Below are 27,504 nucleotides of genomic sequence, written 5' to 3' on the forward strand. Positions count from 1 at the left end.
GCTGCGCAGCGCTCAGTCCTGGTGAGACTGCTTCTGATTATCTCTCTCTGTACTCATGATCATGCACTGAAAACATCATCACTGAGCTGATCCGGGACGCGGAACGGGACGGAGTTGTGCGTTTGTGCGGCCAGCACGAATGCCTCCACAGTCGTGATTATATTTTGATAAAAGGAATATTCAGGCTGCCCCGCATCGAGTTGTTGCTCCTTTAAAGGTGAGTGTTTGACCCGGTAATTCATTTTGTTCTGTAAACTGTGATATGCGCGTTCTCGATAGTACTGTGAAGTCATGGTTTCTGCGTCAACAAGAACCAAGTGAGATTACCTGTCTCTCAGTTTACTTCATGGCCAAACAGGCGAGAACAAAAAGAAACGACTTCGTTGAAGCACTGTGGCATTTTTTCCCCAAAAGAGAAAAAAAAATTGGGGGGGAATCTGTGAACCAGGGTGGGGGATTTTAACTTGGAAAATGTGCGTGCGTAAAGACGCGCTGGTTTTCATTTTGGTTTCCAGATGTATGGCTGCCTCTTGTCACTCAGGTGGGCTCCATCGCTTTCTCTCTCGATCTGACTGCTCCTTTTCCCTCTCTTTGCAAGTTCCCAAATCTCCTCTGAAGTACATCTGTTGTGACACACCGCAGCCCAAAATCCACACACACGACAGAGTGAAGCCACATCACTCCAACCGCGCTAAACAATTGACAAAGTCAGGCATTTCTTTCATACTCAGCCCCACATCAGACTTTAATCAGCCCTTTCAATGGAGTCAATTTGTTACAAGATGAACATGTTTACTCTCCCTTGGCTTAAGACTTTTAACTCAGAGTGCATAAAATATAGTTAAAACCGCGACTGTAAGTCCTACAGTGACGTGTTAAGGTAATAAAGCCAGTGGTGGCACCTAGTGGTGAGAGAGATTGCTAAGATGCTGCAGTGAGAGCAGTAGACTTGTGGGTTTAATTCTGGTTTTTGCATATGAGAAATCTTGTAAAGTAGAGTAATGACATATCTACACTGTAGTCTAAATTCAGACTCTTAAATGGGATATTTAAGAGTCTGAATTACTACCAGAAATGCTCTCCGGCCCATAAAGCCTTCTTGTTAACTGCCCCCAAAGTTAGTTGATCCAGGATCAGAGCAACCGAGGATCAGGTGACTGAGGTGTATTCCCCCTCTGTGGGAGGCCAGTCAGGCGCACTGTGCGCCACTTTGCTGGGGGTATACGCGCTGCTATGCTAAGCCTTTGTTAATGAGTACGTATCTGTGTGTGTGTGTGTCCTTGTCTGTGTGTGGTACTGGGTCTAAGTGCTTGTGGATCAGCATGTCCATTACTTTGTATGCTTGTGTGCATCCGCTTTTCTGCTTATGTGTTCATGCGGGTGTGTGTGTGTGTGCGTGTGTGTGTGAGAAAGAGAGATAGCTGTTTGGACTCAGGAGTTAAGCTGCTGTTAATTGGTCAGCCATTTGGACCACATGGGAGAGTCGAGTCAGGCAGTAGCTGAAATGATCGGTATGTTTTGGCTTGACTTCAGCGGGCTGCGGGACATGACACTGATTCCTTCATATAGATGCTGAACACTGTGGTTTGTCTTGCGTTTGTTCAAAAGAATAGCTTTTGAAATCCTCTTTTCACTAATCTTCTGAATATGCAGCTGGAGGTAGGGAGCATGACTTGTGTTTAATGGTTGTAAAATGTACCAACATTTAATTTGATCTTTTACAAGTTTGCTGCAACCATGACTTGCACTTTTGGCTGTCGCCCAGCAAAGACGTAGTATGAAACATGAGAAACCATTAAAAGATTATTCCTCATTTTTACAAGTTGTGTTTTTACAATTTAAACTAATGTCAGACCTCAGAAGACAATTACCAGCTGCAGTAATTTTCTTGGTGGTATCTTCTGTCCTTAAGAGCAGCAGCAAGACACTCACTGAAGAAAAAAAGCTCAAGTATCAGTGACAACATGTGGCTAAGTCGCAAAAGGTGGGTTGTAAAGCGGCTTGCAGAAGCAGCAACAGCTGTATGCAGGTAGATTAAAGCAGCTTCATTAGCGTGCCCTACTTTCCATTTGGATATGTTTCAGCTGAGCTATCAGCTGATGTGGGCTGGCACTGACATCAGCTGTTATCATCTGATGTTCACTTTATCAGTTCAGGTAGCTCAGGTGGTAAGAGATGATCATTTTTAGTGATGCAGAGAGCTGTTGGGTTTTTTTTCTGTTTTTTTTATGCAATGAGGATAAACAAAGAGCAAGGGGGGGAAAGGAAAAAATCAGCATTTAGAGGAGTTTGTGCCTTTAATGGGGAGGTTTAATGGAATTCTTTTGCCAAAACAAAAATGGGGCTAAAAGGTTCATTTTGTTTTAACATATCACAATGAGGGGAGTAAGGAAGCCTTCTAGCTGAGGAGGATGTGAATCAGATGGCAGGTTATGAAGCAGATGCAAAGGAGATGACCTTTTAGGCTTTATTCAAAGACAAGAATGACTCCATGGAGTAAAAATCCATGTCTCGCTTTGGCAGGAGAGGCGGATTAGATTATGAATGAATCCTCAACTTCTTGTTTGTTCCGCTTTCACGAAAGCCTCGGCAGCTTGTTGTTTGTGGACAGCCTCTAGCTTGACAGATTCATTTTTCAGAGCGGTGTCTCTTGATTAGAAACAGAAAACTTCGTCCTACACTTCTTCATTTTCTTCTCACATGCAACCCAGATTCTCATTCTTCAGTGGGGTTTGAGTGCCAGAGAGGAAATCCAGCCTGGAGATTGTTTTGATATTGTTGGACACTGTCCTGGAAAACCTTTCCTACTCAGCGACAAGGGTGTTCTGGATTTAGAGCCACTGGCTTAAACACCTCAACTGATCACAGCAGTAAAGCTGCATAAAGAGCTCAGGATGTGCTGTTTTTCACACTTTTTTTTGGAACTTAAAAGATTCAGTCCAAAAAGTTGCAAGAAAACCTCTTTCATGGTCATTAGGTAACTTTTAGAGAAGGGCATCCCATTTGAAATCCATACTTTTCTAAACATAATAGTTTATACTAGGATGGTTTGCTACTGGGCTAACATCTTCGAGGGGGTTGCGCAGACTTTACACCCTTCTTGTGTCCCAGTGTTTAACTTGGAGGAAAGATTGGCATAAGATTAAATAAATGGAACCTAATAAGAAACATAAGCACAAATGTGAACGGCGTGTGTGTTTGTATATGTGTGTTCATAAGAGTGTGAGAGACAGAAAAAAAAATTGAGCGACCTATTAGTAAGGCAACACTGTTCAGTCTGTGCACCTCTCTCAGCCTAAGACCAACATGCGTACACACAGGCAAGTTTGTTCTGTCATACTGGAATTAATCGAGTGTGGGGTTGTGTAAATCATTCCAAACCTCAGAAAACAGACACACACAGACACACAAACACACACACGTGTATACACACATATGCTTGCCAAGCAGCTATCCCCTGTAGTTGTGTGCAGAGGGCCAAACAGTGAAGGTCCAATTACTGAGCTGGAGCAACAGCACAGGGAACAATGAAGAACAGACGTTTTCTTGAATGTTTCAAAGCTATGAGAGCAACAGAAATAAGACTTTCTGTGCATTTTCCTGACGTTTTGGATACTCAAGGTTAATCCAGAGACTAGCAGATTGTTAAATTAACCATTATTTGTTTTGTTTTTTGTTTTTTAAGTACATGTGATTGAAATGCCTGTCAGGCACCGGCATCGGTCAGGTCATTCATGTTCATGTGGGGGCTGAGACAGCAATCCTCGATCTACAAACACTAATCGTGATCTTTGTGCTCGTTAAGTGGTTTCAGACCAAACCCTGCAGGCCGCATTGGCTCCACAAACCTTGTATTATGGTCAGCTTGTGGAGAGGAAAAGTAATTCGGGGTTTAGAGGAATATCAGACGCTGAGTAATGGACTCGGAGAGGGAACTGAGCTCAACTCTGTGTCAAAACATGCAGCGGAGCTGAAATGAAGTTGCCCGCAGCGCTTGCTAAGTGACGCAAAGCTGAGGTGTGTTTAGAGTTCCCGACTCGTGCCTGTGAGTGAGAGTCAATTTGGCACCAAGTTAATTACCTATACACACAGCTCTATTTGATGATGATTAAAGCCACACACACACACACACCTGCCCAGACACTGCCAGTCGCCAGCCTCGGCAGTTAGCGAGACATTAAAGGTGATGATTATTAGATGATAATAATTGAAAGGCTTTAAAGCCCAAGTGAGAGGTAAACAGTATAGATAGAAGGAGAGTCTCGTATAGGAAGACGAGATTTCGCTGCAAAAACCACGTAATTATTCCCCATTGAAATGACCACCCTGAGGCAGAACACAAATGATAGCTTTCAGTTTTGTTTTTGATTGGGAAAAACATAAAAAGGTCTCTTCCTTAGATTCTGGGCTCTTGTTGGTTGTTGAGGGCGACATCAATCACGTAGCATTGCTGTTATGATGGGAAAACCTCTTCCAATTTTGGTGATCATGTTTCACAGTTTGATGTTTTGTGGCTTCATGTTTTTGCCTCAGTAACAAAAAAAAAGAAAAAAAGAGACTGAGATCATCCTATGGATAATATTAAAGTTAGTTTTTTAGAAACAGAGTTAACACGCTGTGCATCCAAGCCAAACTGGCAACTCCCGCTCTCTGTTTTGGGTGTTGGATACACAAAGCCGTTATTTAGGAACATTTGCCAGAAAAGAGTGTTATTTAAAGGAGAGAGCTATGTCAGAAACATAACAGTTACATGGTTTCAGGTCAGAGTTCAGGAAATCTTCTTATTTGTGAATCTGGGCTTGCTGTTTCAGAGCGTGCATCAGCAAACATGGCTCAGCTTCAGCCCCTCTTTCCCCAAATTGGTCTCATGTGTTTGACATTGTGTTCCCGAGGCTTAGACCGAGTTGAATGTCTCAACTCAGACCTAATCAGGGACAGCCTGCTCCTTTCCCCTGCCTTCAGAGAATTTTCATCTTTCTCTCTTCCCTTGCGTCGCTCTCTTTAGCATTTCACCTCTCTTTCACGTTGCACACGATCTTCTTGTGACTCTTTCAGGCCCACGAACTAATCACTGTCAGCCAGCTTCACAAAACAGGAGCAGATGTACCAAACGAGATGGTTTAATGCGTTGCGAAAAACACGAGCTGGCAAATTTCTTGTGATTTATATGATGAAACATTTAGTTATCATTACATTGGGTGGTCGCCTGTCTCTGCAGAAGTCTGTGGGGACATACCCTATCTGTCGCTGCATCTCCATGTTGCCTGACATGATCCCAGAGGACCAGCAGCCCTCTAATTCATTCAGAGGGGAAATGGCTCCATCCAATCTGATGCCACCCAGACTCAGGAAATGGCCTGTTGTGATAAATGCGATATAAATGAGGGTGGGGAAAATTACAGGACTATCACCAAATTTACCAAAAAGCTGTGGATGCTGCTTTTGCTTGAGGACTTGTAGAGTCACAACTTTCAGTATTAAATGTTCAAAACATCTCTAATTAATGTTTTTGACAATCACTTCACTTCTGTTCACAGCAAGCTGTATATGGAGATGGACATAGGCATCATTAGTGGCCACCTGATTTGGAGTTTAACATTATAGCCCTTCCGATTTTGTTTTGGAGACCTGGAGGTGTTGCATCCTCTCTCTGCTGCTCTCAAGTGGGGAGAAAAAGAGGCCAATGTACATTCATTACCATTCAAAGTTGCATAGGAACGCAGCTTAATCTTAAATGACTTTCCCATCTTACATAATAAGCCCCTAGCTGCCTTTGTGTTCTGTGGCAAGCAATCAAGCTGTGGTGTATCCTTCTGTCGGGACAATTTCTCCTCCAAGACACGGAGAATGTACCAGATTTTCATCCACAGAGGTTAGCTGATGAAAGCTTTGGGGGTTTTCCAAGTGCTCTTCACAAAACAAATCCAAACAGTGATCTGTCTGCATTTCTGTGTTGTGAGATCCATCTGTTCCTTTTTTTTTCTGCCTGTGAAAATGGGGTTAAATTACCACTTGCATTAATGAGGTGGTAAATAAATGTCTCTTGTGTTTACACGAATGACCTCCAAAACCAGACAGTAAACTGAGGGGGGAGAAAAAGAGGGGTTCATTATCTCAAACCAACCAACCGTGGAAAACAACATGTGGGGCCCTGTTTGTGTGTGCATACGGCTATGTATCGTTGCATTTGTGTGTTTTGCATTTGTTTTTAATTATTTGAGACTTTACATGCATCTTTTGGAGTGTTGTAGAGGAAACCCCCAGGACTACCCCCCCCCCCCCCACCCCCCCACCCTTTCCACCCTCGGGGCCTTTCAGACATCTGGTTGTGGATGGACACCTCATATCCCCAAGTAATACGTGCTGTTAAGCCCCTGGGAGCCGCCGCTGTGCACATCATTACAACCCTCCTCGGGCTTTGCCTGGAAGTTCGCTGAAACCCTATCGTTTGGTTCAGAGGGGTACAAATATGCTCTATATCCTTTTATGCTACTTCCTTCCCAGTTCGTCTCCCATCTGTTGCAGATTAGTTTTCGTTGTGTGTTTAGAGAGCAAAGCCCATTGCTGAGCGGGACTGATAGTAAACCCAGAAGGTTTTAGTCAGAACTGTCAGGTAGGTCTGAATTAACAGAGAGGCCAACTGAGGATATGCCCGGCTGAGAAGAAAGACGAGGGGCGGGGGGGTTTAAAGAGAGAAGCAGACAGGGAGAGGGTGAGACAGGCTCCAAAGCCCACCAAACAGTGCGTCTGTTTACCCATGAACCTCAGGCCCGCTACTCGAGGGTCAGTGTGGAATGCCAACATGGTCTGCCTGTCCAAATTCAACTGCAGTTGCTGGGTAGTAGAAGGAGAGAGAAACAACCTTACAAAATGACCAGTCATGCCACTGATAGCGACTTTATTGAAACACACAGCTCAAAGCCACTTTCATATAGCACACAGCCTCGATATCTGTCACCCCCCTGCAACCCAAACTTGCCGTCAGAATGTTTGCGTTGCCGTGCCGGGTCAAGTTGCCGTCGCTCAGCTGTTCTTTTATCAGTCTCCTTTCAAAATCTCTAGTAGAAATCTGCACAAACGGGGCTTTGGAATGCGCAGTGAAACTAAAAGCTCTGCTGTATGGTTTCACATACACACCCTTCTCCCAACTACAAGCAGCTTTGAGAACTGTGCCAGCCCGTGCAGGCCAGACTGCAGGCCGAGTGTGACAAAGTGCCCGGGGCTGCAAACTTGGTCAGACCCGTCTTTCCCAGCTCTTGTGTTTCCACCGCTAAATTATGGGAAAGCGAGGGTGCCGGCATTATAACACACAGCCGGTTTATGTGTGTGCGTTTGTGTGTGTGTGTGTTGGTCTGTTCTGCTTGACTGATGTGCCATCCCTTCAGGGTCCTGTCATTAAGCCTCTGTGTACACAACCCCAAACCCTGGGCCACATCTATCTCTTATACTGACTTGATGGGGCACTTGTGCACAAACACACACACAGACACACACGCATGCACACGCCAACAGCTTTCCCATAGTAAATGTGATGCAACTCCGTAGGTTGTCTTGCAGGATGTGTCATCAGATGTGACTGTTTTTACATTTACATCTCCCTCCTTGTTATTTTTAATTTTATTTTCATTAGGAAATACTTGCATCTCACTTTGAGTGGCATAGCTCATTAAAAGCCCTGATTTATCTGTTTCCTTTGGCTGAAACATGTGACACACTGTAAATCTGTCAAATGGATACTTGCAGCAAGAGAGAGGGACTTTTTGTAACAGCAATAACAATGCTGACTTAAGTCAACGTAGAGGAGATCAGCAAAAATAATAAAAGAGCCTACTTCGAGCCAACGCAGCTGGATGGTTGGACTCTCATTTCTGTGTTTCCAAGAGCAAGATATGTTGGGTCCTTTTTCTGTGGTAGTTTGTCATCCTTAAGTACAGTATCTGGGCTAAAAGCAGTTTCTTTGTGACTTTTTCCCTCAAAAGAGCAGCTTTTATCTCCCTCTAACAATATTTTGTAGAAGTCTAATCAGAAAGGCCCGGCTTTTTTAGCCATTCAAGTGAAGCAAATCAGCAGCCCATTTCTCCTGTTAACAAGTACGAGATAACGTGGTTCTTGACATTTTTCATCTTCACCAGCAGTCACTCACTCACCTCTGTTCTGTTATAGTTATAAATATCTGCATATCTGCCTCTTTTTTCTTTTTTTAAAAAATAATTCCAACCCACACACACTCCTCTCAAAGCCTCGGTTAAAATATCTTCTAGCCTGGCTTTTATTAAAGAAGGAATACATCACTTAACAATATCAAATTAGAGCTGGACGGGAGGCACAAGACTCTTTTCTCTCTCTTCTCTTCAGCGTGCACGCACACATGCAGCACTAGGATGACAACATGTTTGGCTTCCAGATGTATTCCCATTTTTCCATTGTGTTTCTCACTGATGTTCTAGTTCGTCATTGCAATGGAGTGTAAAAGTACTCTTATTTAAAACAGACTCATCACATTTAAAAGGTTGTTATTATACAGCTAAAGCCCACCTGTGCGGCCTAATGGGACTAAAATTGAGACATTTTCATTAGATTTGGCAGCTAAAATGTATCTGAAACGTGATGAATGCAACTGTAAAAACTACAGGAAAAGCACTGTGTACATTGTATACTGCTTTTCTTAAGCCGGTGTCAAACTTTCAGTGTTGTAGTTTACAGTAGTTTAATCTGTCGGTAACTACATGTGCTTGAGTCACATATCAAGCAACACTCCCATACTCCAAATCAGAACATCTTGAAGAACTTGAAGAATTTCCAATTTTGAATTATAGTTGGTAAAAGTAAGACTAAGACAAGAAAAGTGTAGCTTCCAAACCCAATGCCTACCAAAGCTCCAATGACATCTGACAAACCCTTACATTTTATAGCACTTTTATTACCCCCTCTGTTGCCCCAGAGGTGTGTAGGTAACACCCTGGAGTGGTTAACAAATCTCAACAGAGGGTTTTATGACTTTAAACTTAAATTACACTCAACCGGGGAGTGTCAAGGAATATTAACACTGATGTGGCAAAAACCTCCAAGCTTCTCCACACTTCCACAGACCTGATTTGCAGCAGCGAGTCGGGCTGGTGGGCCTTGTTAGCGAGGGCTAAAGATCCAATTTCCTGGTGTGAAAGGCTGCTGTGAGGCGTCTGTCAGCATGAATAGGGCTGAATGTAGAAATCAGTAAAATGTAATGGATGTGAATTGATGCAGGTCTCAGTGTGAGTAAGGGTACATGTGGCTGAAGCTAAACACTTGTGAAAACTGTATTTTTCAAGTCAGATTTAAGTAAGAGAGGTTTGTCCCATGGGTGTTGATGTTGATAACTGAGTTATATTCCCAGTAATATAAGACAAGATGTTTCTAAGAAACTAAAGAAAGTTTTGATTTTCATAACTAGGTGCATTTGTCACAAACCTAGCCTCATGGATCCCACCAGCTAGTGTACTCCTATACACTAGCTGGTGGGATCTATAGTGCTGATCCCAAACCTGGGTAAATGGGGGGCACACAGCGTAAAAATGTGTGCCAAATCAAACATTCAGATCAATCCACTGTGGCAATCCTTGGTAATGAGGAAGCAGCCGAAAGTACCTCTTTCTGTCTGTGGCTGTCAGTTTCTAGGTCTGCAGTATTCCTTGTTGTGTCAGGATCTTTAGGTAATCGGTTAGCAGACACTAGCCTTGCTTAAGGCATCAGTTTGACATAGTGCAAACCACTTATTTAAAAGCAAACTGTCTGAGCCGTCTCCTTATCAGAATAGGGAGTAGCTAATGCAACGGACATAGATTAGCACTGAAAGTTACCACTGAAGACCATAACCTTTGGAAGACATACTAGTTCTTGCTTAAAAGCATATGTTTTCTTTAATCCTGGAGAACTGTTTGCACAATCTGGTGTATTTCATCATGTATTTACACTTTATGCTACTTTAACATCAGGAATGATCTGCTTGAGCTTTTATGACAACCTGTCCTGCAGCATGTTGAGACATGCCACTGTCCTTGTTGATTTCAGTTTTGAGCAACCAGGGGGCGATTTCCTCCTTGTATTAGCATTCTAAGGGATCAGGTAAAGTGTTGCCCCTTGGGGTTGAAACAAAGCTGACAGACTGCAGGTGTGAATGACTGTTATAAATGAGAATGGAGAAGATCACTGCTGGAATGGAGCATCGTTTGCTTTGTAAACCTTCCCTCTACAAGAAAGGTCAGGAAAAGTCTGAATTGCCAGTCAAGCTGTGTTCCAAAAGATAGAGAAATTTAAAAAAAAAAAAGTGCAGCCAGAAAGCATAAGTAAGTGTGCTGTGTGTGTGCATTTGTGTGCAGCTTATGTGTAGTCTAGACTCTTGGATTTCAAGTTTAGAAAAGGCCAGGAGATCTTGTCTGAACCACAGTCCGAAGCTTATGCCAAGGAAATAAAACTCTGCTCACAAAGTCCTTTGAGACCTGATCAAAAGGTTTCTGTCCAAATTGCTTTGGACTTTACTGAATTTAGACCGATATTTTGAGCCAGTAATGTTACTGGATATCAGCCAAGGCTGTGTAAAAAGGAATCAAGAACCCGTGCTCCAGTCACTTCTCATTTAAAATCAGTAGTTTTTTACCTGTTGTTGAACAAGATGGGATTAAGTTCTGTTTTTAGCTGTTTTTGAAAAAGCAACTGAATGCAGAATAACACTGAGTACTTGCATTTTACAACATTAAAAAGGGTCTGTTTTTAACAAAATCCCAGCTGTGTGTGATTTTCATGCATCTGTGCTCATGCACTAAACCCTGGGGTCAAATGTCGCTGCATAAACTCTCCATTAGCAAGATGCTAGTCATTAGCCTAAGACATGTGAATGAAGCCTAAACATCATCTATTCTGCACATGTCTAATCGCTTTGCAGAGACCTAAACCATGAAATATTTGCCTCAGAATGACTTACACCCATTAAAAAGATGTTGTCAAGCAATAAAACTACAGGATAATCTTAATGAGATAAAGTTCAGGTTTGTATGAGGTTTGCTGTTAAGATTAAAAGGCCAAGAAGAATAAAGCAACTTTTAATGTCTCTATCATCGTGTTTCTTTAAATTTACAACAGATAAGCAAACCAACACCTGTAAGATTAATAAATCTGAATTAAAAAGGAGTCTTTCTGCTCTGTCAGACCCTCGTTTCTCTCTAGGAAGAGGCAGAGGAGACAGTAAGGTCAACTGTCCTTTTATGTTTTCTTAAGAACCATAGGTCTCTGGCCACAAGCCCAGGCCCCGTCTGAAAGGCAGATATTTGCCTATTGTCTGGTATAAAGCTACTCATCTGTCCTCCATTCAGCCAGGAGCATTCCTCACCCGCTCATTGGCTGGTTTCATTATCTGAATTAAGTTGCTGTCTATCACAAAAATAGGTTCCCTTCTCTACCTGTCTACCTGGAATAAGATTTGCCAAGCTTTTGAAATGCATATCCAGATAAATATCTTAGGAAACTTAATGCACATCTCTCTGAGGGTTAAACACAAAGTGGCTTTTGCAGTGCAGTGCCAAGACTCCTGGAAAACTCAAGAGCTTTTCTGAAAGGTTTACCCTCTAACTGGACTGCCAGGCTCCGCTGTCTCTTCTCTCAATTTCAAATATCTGTTGGTATGCCAGGAAAGAAGGCCGTGCTGGCAACGCACATAGACAGTCCCATCTCTAAGCACACAGAGATCCCTATTCTCTATCGCACTTTCCTAAGCTAATTAGCTAACTGAGTCATTTCTCATTTGTAACAGGTAATCCGACATGTGACAAACAGCTCTTTTGCCCTCTCCACAAGCAACTTTTTCGGGGTCGCCAGAGGAGAAAGGCATCTTTGTCTGCTGGACAATCGAGTAAACTCATTATTCATTTTTGACTCTTTAAATGAAGCCATTGCTGCTTTTCAGCCTTTCACAATGACGGATGATGGCGAGCTTGTCCAAATAATCACATCAAACTTCCCTAGGCTCATCTCAGCGAATTCTGTTTGCATACAGATTATTATTCTTCGTTGGCTTCATGCGTTATTTTTTTCCACCATGGAAGAATAAGTGTAACTTTTCACATTTGATGTCTACTAATGCAAGCGTCACCTTCGGGTGTCATTGTAGATCTGAGCTCTTTACACCTGGTTCTGCCAGATTGTTGGGAGTTTCTTAAAGTGAAGTATCATTTGACAATAACATCATTGTGGAGTGAGAGATGAGGATGGAGGGGACCCCTTTTTCTTGGTAATGTCCGAGATGGGCTGAACCCGACAGATCCTCTGCGTGAGAATTTCCTGAGATGGATGAGTTGAGACTTGAGGGGAAGCAAGGTCAACATTTAACTGGTGAAACACAAACAAGATCCAAGGAGCTGTCTAATGGACAAGCTGCTTTTAAATGACTGAACACCTCCAAACACAGAGTGTGTCAGGTGTCGATATGTTGGCAAACAAAGACCCAAAGTTGCTATTATCAATATTTTTATATAAACAGTGGGTCACATGAATCCTTGTATGTGAAAGTGGATCATTTATAGCGAGGAACTCAGGAAGTCAAGTCAGGTTTAAAAACCTTTTAAAGCATCTTTTTAACTTTATTATTTTGGTTTTTAGGAGCTTCTGTAGATGGAAGGATTTCGAGCAAAGGTTTTGCCAGTTTGTTGGTCTTGAATATTCAGGTGTGCCACAGTCTTCCCAGGAGTGGACATCCCAGCAAGCTCACCTCAAGTTCAGACCATGTAGTGGCCAGAGAAACTGATTAAAAAAAACCCACGATTCCATCTCAGGCTCCACAGGCCTCAGTTGTTAAAGTTCAAGTCAGTACAATTAGAAGAACACAGAAGAGGTATGGATTGCTTGAAAGGGCTGTCAGGAGAATGACGCTTTATTCTAAAAAGACCATGGCAGCATGGCTTGGTTTGGGAAAGCTGCATCTGAAAAAGCCAGGAGACTTCTAGAACGATGTCCTTTAAACAGACAAGACCAAAGAGATGCTTGACTTTAATGCACAGCACCATGTTTGGAGAAACCCATTCACATCATATCAGCTTAAAAACTTCATACCAGTTTTGAGGCAGGGTGGTGGAGGGGTGATGATTTGGGCTTGTTTTGCAGCGATTGGACCATGAACTCTGTATATCAAAGTGTTCTAGAGTTAAATCTCTGTCAAACAGTTAAAGCTCGGCCCAAGTTGGCTCATGTAGCAAGGCAATGATCTTGAGCACGGCAGCACAACAGTCAACAGAATGGCTGAAAAAAAGAAAGGAGCTAGTGTGTTGCAATGGCTATAAATGTGCTAAAATCAATTCAGGGTGCTCTCCATTAATATTAACGAATAAAAGGCTACAAAAGTGACTTACAACCATCCCCATAATTTCATGATATGTTGACTGGACATTTACAACAGATGGCACACTTTTACAGATAACCTTAGTAATGTGATTAAATAAATGATGGATGGATGATGGTAAAATGAATGATGTTGGATACTAGACGTCTAACCAAGATACTTACTCACCTATTATAAACTATATAGTCTTTGAAGTCTTGTTCTACCCTATTTAATAGTTCTCCAGGATTAGTATTGTACATTAGTTGGATTTACAGTTTGTCATTGCTGCCCCTAGTGGCCAAAATATGTCATCATGAGTTTAAATTAGCTGTTTAAATGTACCATAATTTATCTCAGATTTCTTTTATCAGTGATGCCTCATTTTCATCAAGTAGCATTTACAATCAAACCTTTAAAGTACTCTTAATTTCCTCCTTTTTGAGCGTAAGTTGTTTTGTTTTTTTTGTTTTTTTTAGATGAGATAGTGGAGCAGCTGGACCTAGAACCAATTACCCACCACATGATCTAATCAGCAGATGAGGACAAATTAATGCAACATTATTAGAGCAAATGGCATGAGATTCATCAAAGTGGATGACCCCAGGAACCACGGTGAAAGAGAGCAGCCACTCGCATTATAAATAGAATTTTAATCCCCAACTGGAAAGTGAAGAGGAAGGGAGTTCATCATAAACATATGTGAGTATTTCAAAACGCTATATATTTTAAAAAAAATAGAAATCGCTTTTGAAGTTGAAGTTACTCTGAAAGTTGAAAGTGGCAGGGTCGACATGAACAGTTGTGTGGCTTGCAGTACAAGATGTTTTGGAAAGACAGGACAGACTGATAGAGACAAAGAAAGTGCGAGAGAGGAGAGTGAACATGTCATCTGGCTCTCAGGAATCCTTCAGCTAGTCTAGGGGAGGGGGGTGCAGGGTGGAGAGCTTGGTGTCAGGGGAAGGGGGTGTTGACTCTGAAGGTTGTGTGTGTGTGTGTTGTGTGAGTGATTGAAGTGTAGTGGCAGGCAGGGGGACTGAGGGAGGGGCTGACAAGGCTTGGCTGCCCCAAGAGCACACTCTCACAGTGGGATCAGAGACACTACAGATAGAGACGTCGCCCTCCCTGGCCTCACTCATCGCTCACTGGACCTTAAAAAATTTGGATTCCTAACTGAGTTGTTATCCTGCTCCAGAGTGAGAGCTATCCTCCTCTTAGGCTCTCATCATAGCTGATGTTGACTTTCAAAGGTTGAGACTTTGGCGTGGGACACTTCCTGACTGAGTGGGATCTGGATCTGATTAGAATGTGGATCCACTGGGCTTGATGCAGCAGACATGTAGCCAGAGCTGCGCGACCAGGGGATTGTGGAAGTGAATGAGGGCTTTATGCAAAGGGTGGAAAAGGAGATGCTGTTCCTGGAGGTAAGAGAAAAGTGGATGAGTAGGCGAAACTTACTGAAACTTGCAAACACGTTTGAACCTCTGCTGGTGGAAAATTCTTCCACAGGTCCAGCCATTACGCACACTTAGGAGGAACCTGTGTGTGTATGTATGCTTTGTATTTTAAAAACATCTTATTTTAGCATCCTGAGGCGGTGTGTACAGTTTTTTGAGAGGCTGTGCAGGTGGTCTTACTCCCGACTGTGTTAATCTCCTCTGCACCCCCTGACACCCATTTGGCTTTAAAATAACACTCTTTAGCAGTCAAAGAGCAGTGACCTCAGCCTTTGAACTCCACAATCTAATTGTTTTCCTAAATCGAATCTTACAGCACTCAGAAAAAAACCTTCTTTTTTGTTTATTTATTTTTATTCTAATACTTATAGACCATTATATGAACTGCAGGTAACTAAGCTTTAACTGTTGTTGGGAACTCTTCCTTTTACTTCATTTGAAAAGAACATTTAACTCACTCGATGACGGAGTACCCCCAGAAAACGGTCAGATAAGTGGGAGAGTCACACATGGTTAAGTTAGCTGGCTACATCTGGCCCCTGTTTACACATCCCCAATGATGTGATTCTTTAAACGTCTTCTTTTTTTTTTTTTTTTTTTTTAGCCTGTTTAACCTCCTCCTGTGACGTCTTCGTTGTGACCCTGCTGCTGGATTCAGGCGAATAGGTGGACATTTTTTTTTGTTTTTGTTTTCCACAAAGGCAGTCATTGTGTTATTGCCAAGAGGTGACATGGTGAAATGTGAGTTGCTGTGTATGTTGGCTCAGGAATCCGCAGTCACCTTTTTCTCCTGTTAGTGGGATGAGAAGCAGGAGAGCCGCGGGGCAGACGGAAAGTGTTAGAGCTGCTAAACCATAAGCAAGCCACCCTCAAACTGATCAGCTAATGTCTAACTGACTGTAATACGAGCACCTCAGTGTTTCACCCGTTTTCTGGTTTTAGTGTCTTTAAAAAAAAAAAGGCATTTCCTGCTTTATTTTACTTACATGATAGGGATGTCCGACAGTGCTAATCCTATTATAAAAATAATGGGTACCTGCTGCTTCATACAAAGGTGTATTAAAAAAAAAACCCCTACACAGACAGTGATATTTAAGGTTTTAAGTTTTAGCCCTCAGGCCTTCAAACCAATTCAGAAACAACTATATTATTGCTAATTTAGTGGCATTAAATAATCTTTATAATAAGAATTACTCATCTACATCTACTTACTGGTCTTAACTAGGTTAGACGAGATAAAGCAGAACAAGTAAAGAAAAGCTTCTGAGTGATAACATTATCTATTCTACCATAAAACCTGATAGATTAGTCACTGAGGAACAAAGCGACACTCAAAAAACCCTTTGTCCTGAGATAAGAGCTGTGGTTTAGACCTTAAACACCATTTGTAATCTGTAAATTTCAAGTTTTGAAGCCCTAGGCTTTATTCAACTGTATGCTAATTATGGGTATGTTAATACCTGTCTTCTTAGGGGGGTTGGATTGTGGTGGAGGAAACCCTGCCAGCCTGCTCACCTCACTCCCCAGGCTTTCCACTTTGCATTGTGAGTTCAGTTGCGGCTGATAGTTAACCTTTTGAAGGGGAAACTCATTCTTGTGGTTGCGTTTTTTTTTCTGTCTTTGCTTGTTTCTTTGACACAGTTCAACAGTTCCTAACAGTCCTTAACCACTACCTCCCACTCTAATCATTTTTGCCCAGTCCACAAGTGACTGGGTATCACAATACACAAATCTTTGTCTGAGTAAGTTTGCAAGTTCTACAGGCATAGTTAACACTCAATATTTTGGTCAATGGCAGCTATTGAGACTATAATGTCCCCAATGGTGCTGCTCTTTTGTGAACGATCCATCCAGCGAGGTGGGCCGGTGTAAGATTTCTGACTGCTTTACCCCAAACAAGCCCTATTCTGGTCTGGATTTGCATGTCAAAGAGGGCAGGGCCAGAAAAATTGTTTTCGACACCTTCGAGACCAAAGTTGCTATCAGGTCAATAAAGGTGGGAGACACACAACAAGATGGATTGACCTCCAGTCATGTACGACTGTTATCAGCTTGTACAGAGAAACAACAAAAGCTGCTTGAAAGGCGGCTGACAGCGGAGTCACACCGCAGTCGAGTGGGCGCATGCAGTTCTCCACACCACTAAATCATTCATTGTTATTTTTGAATTATTTTGAACATCACTATAAACTCCATGCAGTGATCACCGCACGTGGGCATCCTTACAGCTGCTTGATAGGCTTCAAGCCTCGCTAGCATCGAGGATAAGACCAACAGATGCCTCGTGGCTAACAGATGGAAATTTCAGCTGCGTCTTGTTATGTCAGAGTATTACTAGCTTGGATTAAACCAAGCCTCTTTTTACTGACAGTAAAGTGATCCTGAAATGGTTTATAATGCACAACACACGTCAACCCAGTTAATCAAGTTCTGTAATCTCTGTATCTGTTCTTCGCCTAACTTGACATCCGATCCGCTTCAGTGCTTGATTTGTGAACTTACAGGTGATCGTATCACAACCACTTCATTTATAAACTATGTCATAAGAATGACATAGTTTATAAAGTGCTTTCTTTCCATCTCTCTCTGGCATCTACCTTTTGTTGATGTTGCAATGGGCACAAGTCAAGTAAATGTATCATGGTGTATACATCTCCACTAGGGATGGGTATCGTTTAGGTTTTATCTGATACCGGTGCCAAATCGGTACTTTTGAAACGGTGCCGGTGCTCAAACGGTGCTCAAACCGGTGCTTAAAGAATGGAGAACACAAAATTGGTCCAAAAACCTCTCATGTTCAGCTGTTTTTTGTAAAAAGATAACAATGTTAGCCTTTTCTGCAGCTATGGGCCATATATGGTATCACTCTTGGCTGGAAGCAGTGCTTAAACAATGGAAAAAACACAAACTTTGTCCAAAAACCTCTCATGTTTAACTGTTTTCCACTTTTTCTTTGGTCATTTTAGCCTTTTTGGCCAGGGTGAAGGGAGTATCTGCCATCAAACAAGAAGACAGCCGCATGTAGCTATGATGATGTTTGCTAGTTCACCTTACATGCATTAATGTAATAACGTGGTTAGCCTATTCAACGTAAATTACACACGAACAACATTAAGCTACTCACGCAGAGAAGAACGGCTGCTGCTGCCATCATCATCCTCATCATTTCTGCTACACTGGCAGGGCTAGGGGCCAGGACTCTGCTCTTCGGGTTTTTGGGGATGTTGCTAACTCCGGGTCTGATAACAGGCACCACACCCGCAGTAGATGCGCTTGGTGTGAGGTCTCGCAGCAAGCTATCATACGGCGCATTTCTGGGCTTTTAAAAAAAACGCTATGCATCGCCAGGTGTTTCATCAGATTTGAGGTGTTACCTCCTTTGACAGTATCACAGTATCAGCTTAAAGCACTTGTTGCAGGCTGCTGAGTTTGCATATTTTGCTGTGAAGTACAGCCAGACTTTTGACCGCTTTGCCTTGGTCATTTTTAATCTGTAGCTCTGCTCTAAAAGAACGTACGTACCTGGCCCCGCCTACTATCCTCGGAAACGTAAAATGATTGGCTAGAATCTAAAGTGTATCACAGCTCAGGAAAAAAAGCACCGAAATAAAGCACCGAAATGTGCGCTGCTTTTCGGTCTGGTTACTACCGTTTATGTCAGAACCGGTGCTATCATGGCACCGGACATGGCACCCATCCCTAATCTCCACTTAAAAAGAAATGACTTTTTAAAACTGCTTATTGCAAACTGTGTCCTGCATGCTTACCATAGGGGGGGGGGGGGGAGCCTGGTATGATTTTTCCATTATAAATCTTTCATCAGAGTTTGTCTCGAGTATCCTTTGAAGATGGACAATTTTCACTCTTCCAGCATGGTCCTGTAATGGAATAAACAAAGGAAGCCTGATAAAGTACACTAATGGATGGAAAATAACATATTAGCTATTTTTGAGCATGACTCAAGAGGTTTGAATCGTGGAAGGATTCTGTGAGATGCCACGGAGAACTTGTCCTTTCTTCTCTGTTTGCTCTAAAAACAGCGCTGGGATAAGAGCAATTATCTTGTTGAGAAAGGAGAAGAAACAGAGATTAAAACTAATTGGCGGATTTGAGGCTTTTAAGAAATTCGGAGGACTTTACAGTAAGTGCAAAAAAAAATCCCAGATCAGCAGTATCCCAGCCAACTGGTGCCAAGAAGGTAAAAGCCAGAACTTTGTGTGTAATTAGAGAAAGTATATGAAGCAAACAGAGGAGGGCTAAAAAGCATATATGAATGAAAGGCTGGGTCTGTTCTTTATGACTCCTAATCCTTCTTTGTTTGCTTGCAGCACCCGTGTGTGATGAACCTGGAGCGCGGTGAGAGAGGGGAGCGTCCTTTACCCCGAGGCCCCGAGATGGAAATTCGCACTGGGGGGAAGATGGGGAAGATATCCGTGGGCTTCCAGAGGAGCTCCACCTCAGATGATGACTCCGGATGTGCGTTGGAAGAGTATGCGTGGGTGCCACCAGGACTCAGGCCTGAACAGGTAGGACCTTAATTCCCAAATTACTTAATTTGACCATTATGAAAAACACACACTTGCTTTTTTTTCTCACTGCTATGTCTCCCAGTGTTGTCTTTTGAATGGGTACAAACGTCCAAATTTTAGCTGACAAAGGATTTTTTTAATTTTTTTTTGTGAAAACCTGCAAGTTGATAGCAGGCTTTTAGTTTAGTTCAAACAAGGTTATGTGCACAGTGCATTCCCTATGCCCTAATAACAGATTAGTAGTGCTGCATGCTCAACTCAACATCTAGCTGTGGATTTTTAAAAAAAATTTTTGCATCTAGTAGTGTAAATACGGTGAACGCATTCATCGCATTTCAGTTAGAAATTGCTGTGGTCTCGCATATTTTCCTATATTTTCTTCATGGCACTGCTCACCAACAAACAAAAGTTTGTTCGTGTTTCCATTGCTCCTGTCAGGGGAAATTAACCAAGGCAAACATTAACATTTACAGTCCCTTTGCCGTCTCCCTTTTATGTGGAGAGATTTAACAGTCGGGCGCCTGTGACTGCAGAGGGGTTGACATGTTTGGCTGGGAGTGTCACAAAAAAAAGGAGCGTTGCTGTGTGTGCAGTCATTCTCCACTGATATCCTTCACCTGAATAGAAGAAAGAGGAAAAACTCCATTTAACATGTCTCCATCTCCAGGTCCAGATGTATTTCGCCTGCCTGCCAGAAGACAAGGTGCCATACGTCAACAGCCCAGGAGAGAAACACAGAATCAGACAGCTCCTATACCAGCTGCCGCCGCATGACAACGAGGTAGAGATCTTTATAGAAAAGAGACAGAACATATGAGAACTGAAGAGGAAATACGGAGCTCAGCCAAGATACGATGAAACTAACATTCATGTGTGACTATTGCTTTAAAAAAGTTGGCTTTTTCTGGCATTTTGTTATAACTTAGTTCAGTCTAAGAAGGTTTTTGAATGTGTTACAGCTGATTTTTTGTTTTTTTGTTTTGTTTTTTTACACACAATTCTAAAGGTGATCCTGAGAGGTCAGGAGTGCAACTTAGGAAAACACCAGCAAATACACAAATGGTGCAAAAGTCCACAAAATACAACAGCTGTTGGAAAAAAAGTTTAATAAAACATAAAGGGAATGGAAAAAAACATGCAACAGAAGTTGAAAAAAAGCCATGAGGGAAGTGTCTTTGGAGAGACGATAAGGTGACGGAACAGTTGCGGAAGTGACAGAAACCAAAACATCTCAAGGATTACTCGGAAACAAGCTTAAAAGAAGCAGAGGATTTATCTAATACTATAGACACATGTATGCTATTAGCCGTTTACTGTTAGCTTCTCACTTCTGCAGCAGTTTAATCACATTATTGTCTCCCCAAAAACACTTCAGTTTGCAGCATTTTTTTCTATTTTCAGGTGTTTTCATAAACCAAATCCAGCAGTTGAGTAAATCTCACACAATCTTGCTGTTCTTTTTATAATAAAGCTGAAACAAGGGCTACATTCCCTCAACCCTGGTTTAAAAAAAACAAAAAAAACAAAACCAAAAAAGCCCTAATGTGACAGTAAAGCACAAGCCAGCCTCTTCTACATGGCTTTATGGTGTGTAAACCAGCACCCCTTTCACATCTGTGTTAATAGAGTTTACATTAGGCGATATGGTCGAGTGTTATCACCAGCATGGGGGAGGGAAGGGGTCCACTGACATAGGTGGTCTCTATGCACACAATAGGTACACACAAACAATGTTTGACTGAGCGGTTTGATGATGTTTGTTGGCAGACCTGGTGGTTGTGGAAGCAAACTGCCCGAGGATTCCTTGCGTAACTGTGGTTAGAAGGGATAAGCGCTTTGTGCGCATGGAAGGCAGTGAGCGTGTGCATCTGTGTGTGTGTGTGTGCGCGTATGAGCTCACACATCGTTTACTGTTGTTTAGAGAACAACCGAGCTGGTTGTTAGGACAGCCCTGGTCCTTTTTATCTGAACCTTCATCACCCGCTCTAAACACGGAGGAAGGGTTTGTGTATTGCTCATGTCATCCTTTCAACGCAACCTTGAGGAGGATTGACATTAATTAAACCCTTTTCCAGCCACATATGGACTCGCTGTGATAATTTCCCCCAAAGTTGCATGAAAAGATGAAAGCCAAAACATCCGCAGTAATTGCTGGAGGTCTCAAGATGCCGTTTCTCATCTTCCTCATCTAAATTGATCTTTTTGTTTCTCTCTCTCTCTCTTTTTTTTTTTTTTTTTTTTTCTTTTATCAACAGGTGCGTTACTGCCACTCTCTAACAGAGGAAGAAAAGAGGGAGCTCCACATGTTTAGCACTCAGAGGAAGAGAGAGGCCCTGGGGAGAGGAACACCCAAAGTTCTACCCCGAGCTCTGCAACACACCCGCTGTGAAAATGTAGGTGCTACACATGAAAACTCATAACCACACATATACCCACATGCTGTAAGTGCACTAAAAGACCTAGCATCACTTAACACTCACATAGCCACGTGGTAATAATTTACAGGGAAACCAACTGGTGGGTCTTAAGTTATTTATATCATGTGCTACTAACATCCTCTATCCAATCCAAATGCCTGGCAACCCAAAGAACAACCTGATTGGCTAGTGTAGCGGCTTTAATCATCGACATAAACTTCCTTGTTAGGTAGGGCGAGAGAGGAAACAAGGAAATTGGGAGGATCGTGTTTAAACCAAGTAGACAAGCTAGTTTTTCATGAGGAAATCAGCCAATTTCCTCCTGCCCCACTATATCCCAGCGTGACAGACTGCAACAAGAATCCAAAGGTTAATAAGTCATTCTTACTATAGTCTTCAAATCCAGTTTTTTCCAAAGCAGTCACACTATGTGGTATATAATTCCAAATTTACTGTTTGTTTACAGTATATGCAACTGGTTGTAAGACTTTATGGCGATGTGGAGATGGCTTTTTTTTTTTTTTGCCTTTATGTGGACAGGCCAATTTTTTTTTTCATGATTATTTGTAAATATTTTTTGGAAAGTTGGACTTTTGGGAAAAGAGCCACCTTGGTTCCATTTTCCGGCTGAAGTCACAAGGAGCAAACAACAAAAATGGCAACAATCCTAAAGCCCAATCTCTTATTTTATACCGCTCATTTAGCGATGCATAACATTTAGTGCCAGTCAAACCATCCTTGATCATGTTTCTGAAAAACTTCCCTTCAGTGCAGCAGATGTAAATATTAGTATTGTGTGGCTTCCGCCAAATTCAAGCAAGTGAGCCACATCCTCTGTCGGGTATCCAAGAAGAACAGATGAAATGCGGCCATGTGTATTCCCCCAGACAGGCAGATGAAGTCTGTCACCATCTGAAAACAGTTGCTAACATGGGGATGCAAGGTCACAGACACTGAACGGACTAACATGATGACCAGCGACCACGCGCATGTGGTTAGGCACATCGGAAATGCATGTGTATTCACTCAGCCTCTGCAAGCTGTTATCACCCTCTAACTCAGACAGCCATGCTTCTACTGCACATGCGATTCAAAAATATATCATGAAGACAATTGGACACACACTTTGTCAGGCTCTAGTTTCCTGGTGCCTGACTTTCAGCAACAGGCAACACCCCCATATCCAAGGCCCCTTTCTGTTCACCCTTGTATAATAATGGTTAACAGCTGGGCACGCAATCCCATGCTGCCTATGGGTGTCTCATAACTCTGCCTAGTTATATAAAGACTCTACATTCAGACATGCTCGGACCATCTCTGCGGAGTCATATGAGTCTTCCACTTAGAACCAAGGTCGAGTGCTTTCTGTTTTAAGATTACAGGACAAAAACGCTGCCCACTTCCTCAGTTATGTCTAATGAATAATTGAGGGTTTCATTGCAGAGTAAACAGCCGCTGATTGAAATCCAGAGAAAGCCAAATAAGTTTGAGCTTGTCCTCTAATCTTCCGTTGGTAAAGCAGGGCTAGATTCGTGTTTTCTTTTTTTAAATGAACACATTTACCTACTTGCAAAGTGTTGTAACTCGGGAAGATTTACATGTGCAATCTTTTTTTAATAGCAAGCTGTGTTGCCGTGAAAAGATTACCTTTCATTGAGGATTATCATTAAATAGGAGTCATTGATGCGTTTTTAAATACACTCCTTTGGCATTTGCACTATGACAACCTGTTGTTTGGCCTTCTTTGTCTTAGCATCACTGCAAATGGAACGTCAGCAGATATATGATATATTTTGAATATCTATCTCATCTCATTTATCTCTTCTTTGTTTGCCCTGCACGGGTCGTGGGTATCAACTGTATCTTACACGTACTGTAAAATGTCATTCCTCTATGCAATTGTTTCTTTATTTACCCCCACACATTTATTCTCAAGGTAGGGTATTTATCACCTAAGCAGAGCTATGTTCTCAATGAACTCTCAGTATTCCCTCCCGCCTTTGGAATCTCATGGGTTATCTGTTGTGTTTATCAGTGCTGTGGAGACATCAAGGGAGGCGAGATGGCAATTTTTGCATCCAGAGCAGGACCGAACCCCTGCTGGCACCCGGCGTGCTTCGTGTGTGCCACATGTCAAGAACTCTTGGTGGATCTGATCTATTTCTACCATAGTGGCAAGATCCTCTGCGGCAGACACCACGCCGAGCTTCTAAAACCGCGATGTTCTTCCTGTGATGAGGTAAATGGCAGTAATGGTATACTGGGTACTGTTAATGTTTTAAAAGGATTCCTCATAATTAACATTAGAATATGCTTTTCCCGTTAGATCATCTTTGCAGATGAGTGCACTGAAGCAGAGGGTCGTCATTGGCACATGAAGCACTTTGCCTGTTTTGAGTGTGGGACAATGCTAGGAGGCCAGCGGTACATCATGAAGGATGGAAGGCCCTACTGCTGTGGGTGCTTTGAGTCATTGTACGCAGAGTACTGTGAATCCTGTGGTGAAAACATTGGTAAGTTATATTTTCACTTCATTCCCCTATACTAAAAACAAGGTCCCACTGATGTATTCTTTTGTGTACTTAATTTTTTTTAATCATATCATATAGGTGTTGACCATGCCCAGATGACCTATGAAGGTGTACACTGGCATGCCACTGACCAGTGCTTCTGTTGTGCCCAGTGTAAGACATCCTTGCTGGGTTGCCCATTCCTGCCCAAGCAAGGTCACATCTATTGCTCAAAGGCCTGCAGCCAGGGGGAAGACATTCATGCCTCAGACTCATCTGATTCTGCATTCCAGTCTGCTCGTTCACGTGAATCCCGGCGCAGTGTTCGTATGGGGAAGAGCAGCAGGCCAGCTGAACAATGGAGGCAGTCACAGCTTTTCAATCCTCCTGCCACCGTCCCCTCGTTTGAGCACAAGCTTGAAAATGGTGAGGGTGAAGCAGACGCCGATGGTGACATTGATATTGTAGGGCGTAAGCTTGCTCATTTCGGCCTGGATGAGGAGAGGTTCTGGCGAGAGCGGGAGGAGCCGGATGCAGGGGGAGAGGAGGATCCAGAAGAGTGGGCCCAGCACGAAGACTATATGACTCAGCTTCTACTCAAGTTTGGTGACCGTGGGATGGTACACCAACTTCAGCAACCATCCCAAAAATCTCCTAGTCTTTCTGGTGACACAAACAGGCTAATAAGTATGTCTGATCCCTGGCTAAAGCCCGATACTACATCTATGGGGATTGCTTCTCCCACTCCTGCCAGTCCCACCCAGAGTCATTCTTCCAGTCAATCCCGAGCCAACAGCCTTAGCCCTGGACTGATGAGCAAGAAGAACCTGCCTGAAATGTATTGGGCCCAATCGCAGGACGGGCTGGGAGATTCAGCCTATGGGAGCCACCCAGGTCCTGCCAGTGCCAGAAAGATCCAAGAATTGGAGTTGGACCAAGATCAGGACCAGTCTGGGGCAAGACAGGCCTTCTGGGCAGACAGCAGACAGTGGTATGAAGACTCTTTGGAGTGTATTGCTGATGAGCTGAGGAATGTTGAAAAGAGTGTTAGAGACTCCATGGATTCCCTGGCTCTTTCAAATATCACTGGTAAGGAGATGTTTATATGAATTTAATTGTTTTGTTTTATTAAAAAAAAGCTCAAAATTGACTTTCCTTGTTCATCCTCCTTAGGTGCATCAGTGGATGGAGATGGGAGGGACAGACCTTCAGTCTATACCCTTCATCCCATGCAGAATCCCTTGGTGGCAGAGAACTGTGAAAAGATGAGCAACATGGGAACGTTTAATTCCTCTCATCTTCATCACAGTGCCAATTCCCTCAATCTAAAACTGGACAAGGGAAATGAAGATGACGAGGAAGAAATAGCACTGACATTGAGGGGAGACACACAAGGTGGCATTCACTCATTGTCTCCACATTCGGAAGACCTTCCTGCCACCTTTGTTCATGCTCCAGCTCTGAGGAGAAGCAAGTCCCAATCCCGGCCCCCTCAGATGGTCAAGTTCTCAGAAGACACTGTGGATAATGGATATAATGATGGATATGAGGTCAATATCAGAAAGCACCCCATGAGTGAGAAGCCACACAGAAGGGCATACTGTCCAGATGAGATGGGCAGAGAAAGAATCCGCCCGACAAGCCACATAGGGCGCAACAGGCAGCACCACCACCGGTCAGGCAGGCACCATAGGAGCCGCAAGACTCGGTCAGACAATGCCCTTCACATGGTGCCTTTGGAGAAGGCGCAGAGGCCGTATGAGCCCCAACAGCAAGGTCTTGTAAATCCGCCATATGGTCCTATGCTCCTGGAACATCCTTCACAAAGGTTGCCAGTTGCTTATCCCCAAACTCGATCTGACTATATGCTTGGGAGCTCGATGCATAATGACCCACGGGTTGAGCACTTCATGGGGCTCTACAGAGATGAGGATGACTCATGCTCTACTTGCTCTTCCTCATCATCGGACTCTGAGGAGGAGGGCTATTTTCTAGGTCAGCCAATCCCTCAGCCCCGATCTACTGTGCGCTACTATGCAGAGGACTACCCAACAAGGGTCACGGCCCTTTCTTCCCAGAGCCATGGCCCACAGACTGGTCGGCAGAAGAGTCAACGGTCCAAAAACTGTATAATTTCTTAAAAACACCAGAGTGTATTTACTTGAGAATCTGCACAATGCCAAACAATGCGGTCAAGATTTTCAGTATGTATGGTGGTTTACACAGATCAAATCTGAGATTAGAATGGCAGCACTAACATGTAGTGTATGGCCAAATTCAAAATGCATATCGTATTTCAGGCCTATATCGACTGAAACAAGACGTCTTTAATTTCAACTCTTAGGACCACAAAAAAGATGTGCAACATATAGTTTTTGTGTGTGTGTGTGTGTGTGTGTGTGTGTGTGTGTGTGCGTGTGTTCAAAGGTGGCCTCAGTACTGGGTCTTACTGATTTTCAGCACTAAGATAATGCACGGACTGATAAAGTTGAACACATTTTGCTTCAGATTATGTACAGCTGGCGGTGGAGAAGTTAAACTTTAATTTCAGCTTTTGCTATTCAGTTTTACTTTTTAAAATGTTTTATGTTCATTTAATTTTTGCAGCAGTATCTTTTCTGTATTAAAGTGGCACAAAGGTTAATAACGTAGAACATAGAAACTAACCAAATAATTATTTAAAACATAATACAAAATTAAAATGTACATACTAAGTTAAGATTTTAATACTGCTATTTTTATATCCATGTTTAAAATGGTTGTTTTGCTTGAAGTCTATGATTAAAAAAATTTTTAATAGTGAAAAGAACTCTTAATATGTTATGAGAAACGACTAAGACAGTGCCACTTTCTTCAGTTACGTGCCATGCTATTCAATAACAGTGCCACATATATTCCACTATTGGTGTACAATTTCTAAAATGACTGGCAGACCCACCAGTATTTTCCATATTCAGCCCAGCTGTTCACTACCATTGCTCTGAAATAATCAGCAAAAATGCTTTGTGATGTAAAAACGCTTGTAATAAATATTTTTCTTCAAAGCCTCAAAACTGACTGTTCTGTTATTGAGTTTGGAAATTGTTATTGCAACCAAAGACTACTTAAAAGGCCGGCTCATGTGTTTCTGGACCATGCATTTTGACATTGCATTATAGCTCTTGGTCATCAATAGCTATACAACGCTGCACGAAAAACCTTGAATGCTTTGGTTGCTTGCAGATTGCCATGGTTTCCAGTAGATTACAT

The 27,504-nt window shown here is 42.6% G+C and overlaps 1 protein-coding gene across 4 annotated transcripts; it reads left to right on the plus strand.

The window, feature by feature from the left end:
- prickle1b (prickle homolog 1b) lies at nt 1-27,300 on the plus strand. Of its 4 annotated transcripts, XM_085436158.1 has the most exons (10): nt 1-217; nt 13,822-14,044; nt 15,404-15,465; nt 19,128-19,325; nt 19,996-20,109; nt 21,584-21,721; nt 23,781-23,984; nt 24,072-24,258; nt 24,355-25,344; nt 25,429-27,300. In XM_085436158.1, the coding sequence occupies exons 4-10, from the start codon at nt 19,140-19,142 to the stop codon at nt 26,394-26,396; spliced, it is 2,787 nt and encodes a 928-aa protein (XP_085292284.1). In that variant the 5' UTR covers nt 1-217; nt 13,822-14,044; nt 15,404-15,465; nt 19,128-19,139; the 3' UTR covers nt 26,397-27,300. The 4 variants fall into 4 exon arrangements, with proteins under 4 accessions (XP_085292284.1, XP_085292283.1, XP_085292285.1 ...); XM_085436157.1 differs by lacking the exon at nt 15,404-15,465; XM_085436159.1 differs by lacking the exons at nt 13,822-14,044; nt 15,404-15,465.
- The last annotated feature ends 204 nt before the right edge of the window (nt 27,301-27,504 follow it).

The sequence above is a fragment of the Copadichromis virginalis genome, linkage group LG17, assembly GCF_057382275.1.
Source record: "Copadichromis virginalis isolate Kocher_CV1m ecotype Utaka linkage group LG17, C_Virginalis_male_GT1.1, whole genome shotgun sequence".
Classification (NCBI taxonomy): Eukaryota; Metazoa; Chordata; class Actinopteri; order Cichliformes; family Cichlidae; genus Copadichromis; species Copadichromis virginalis.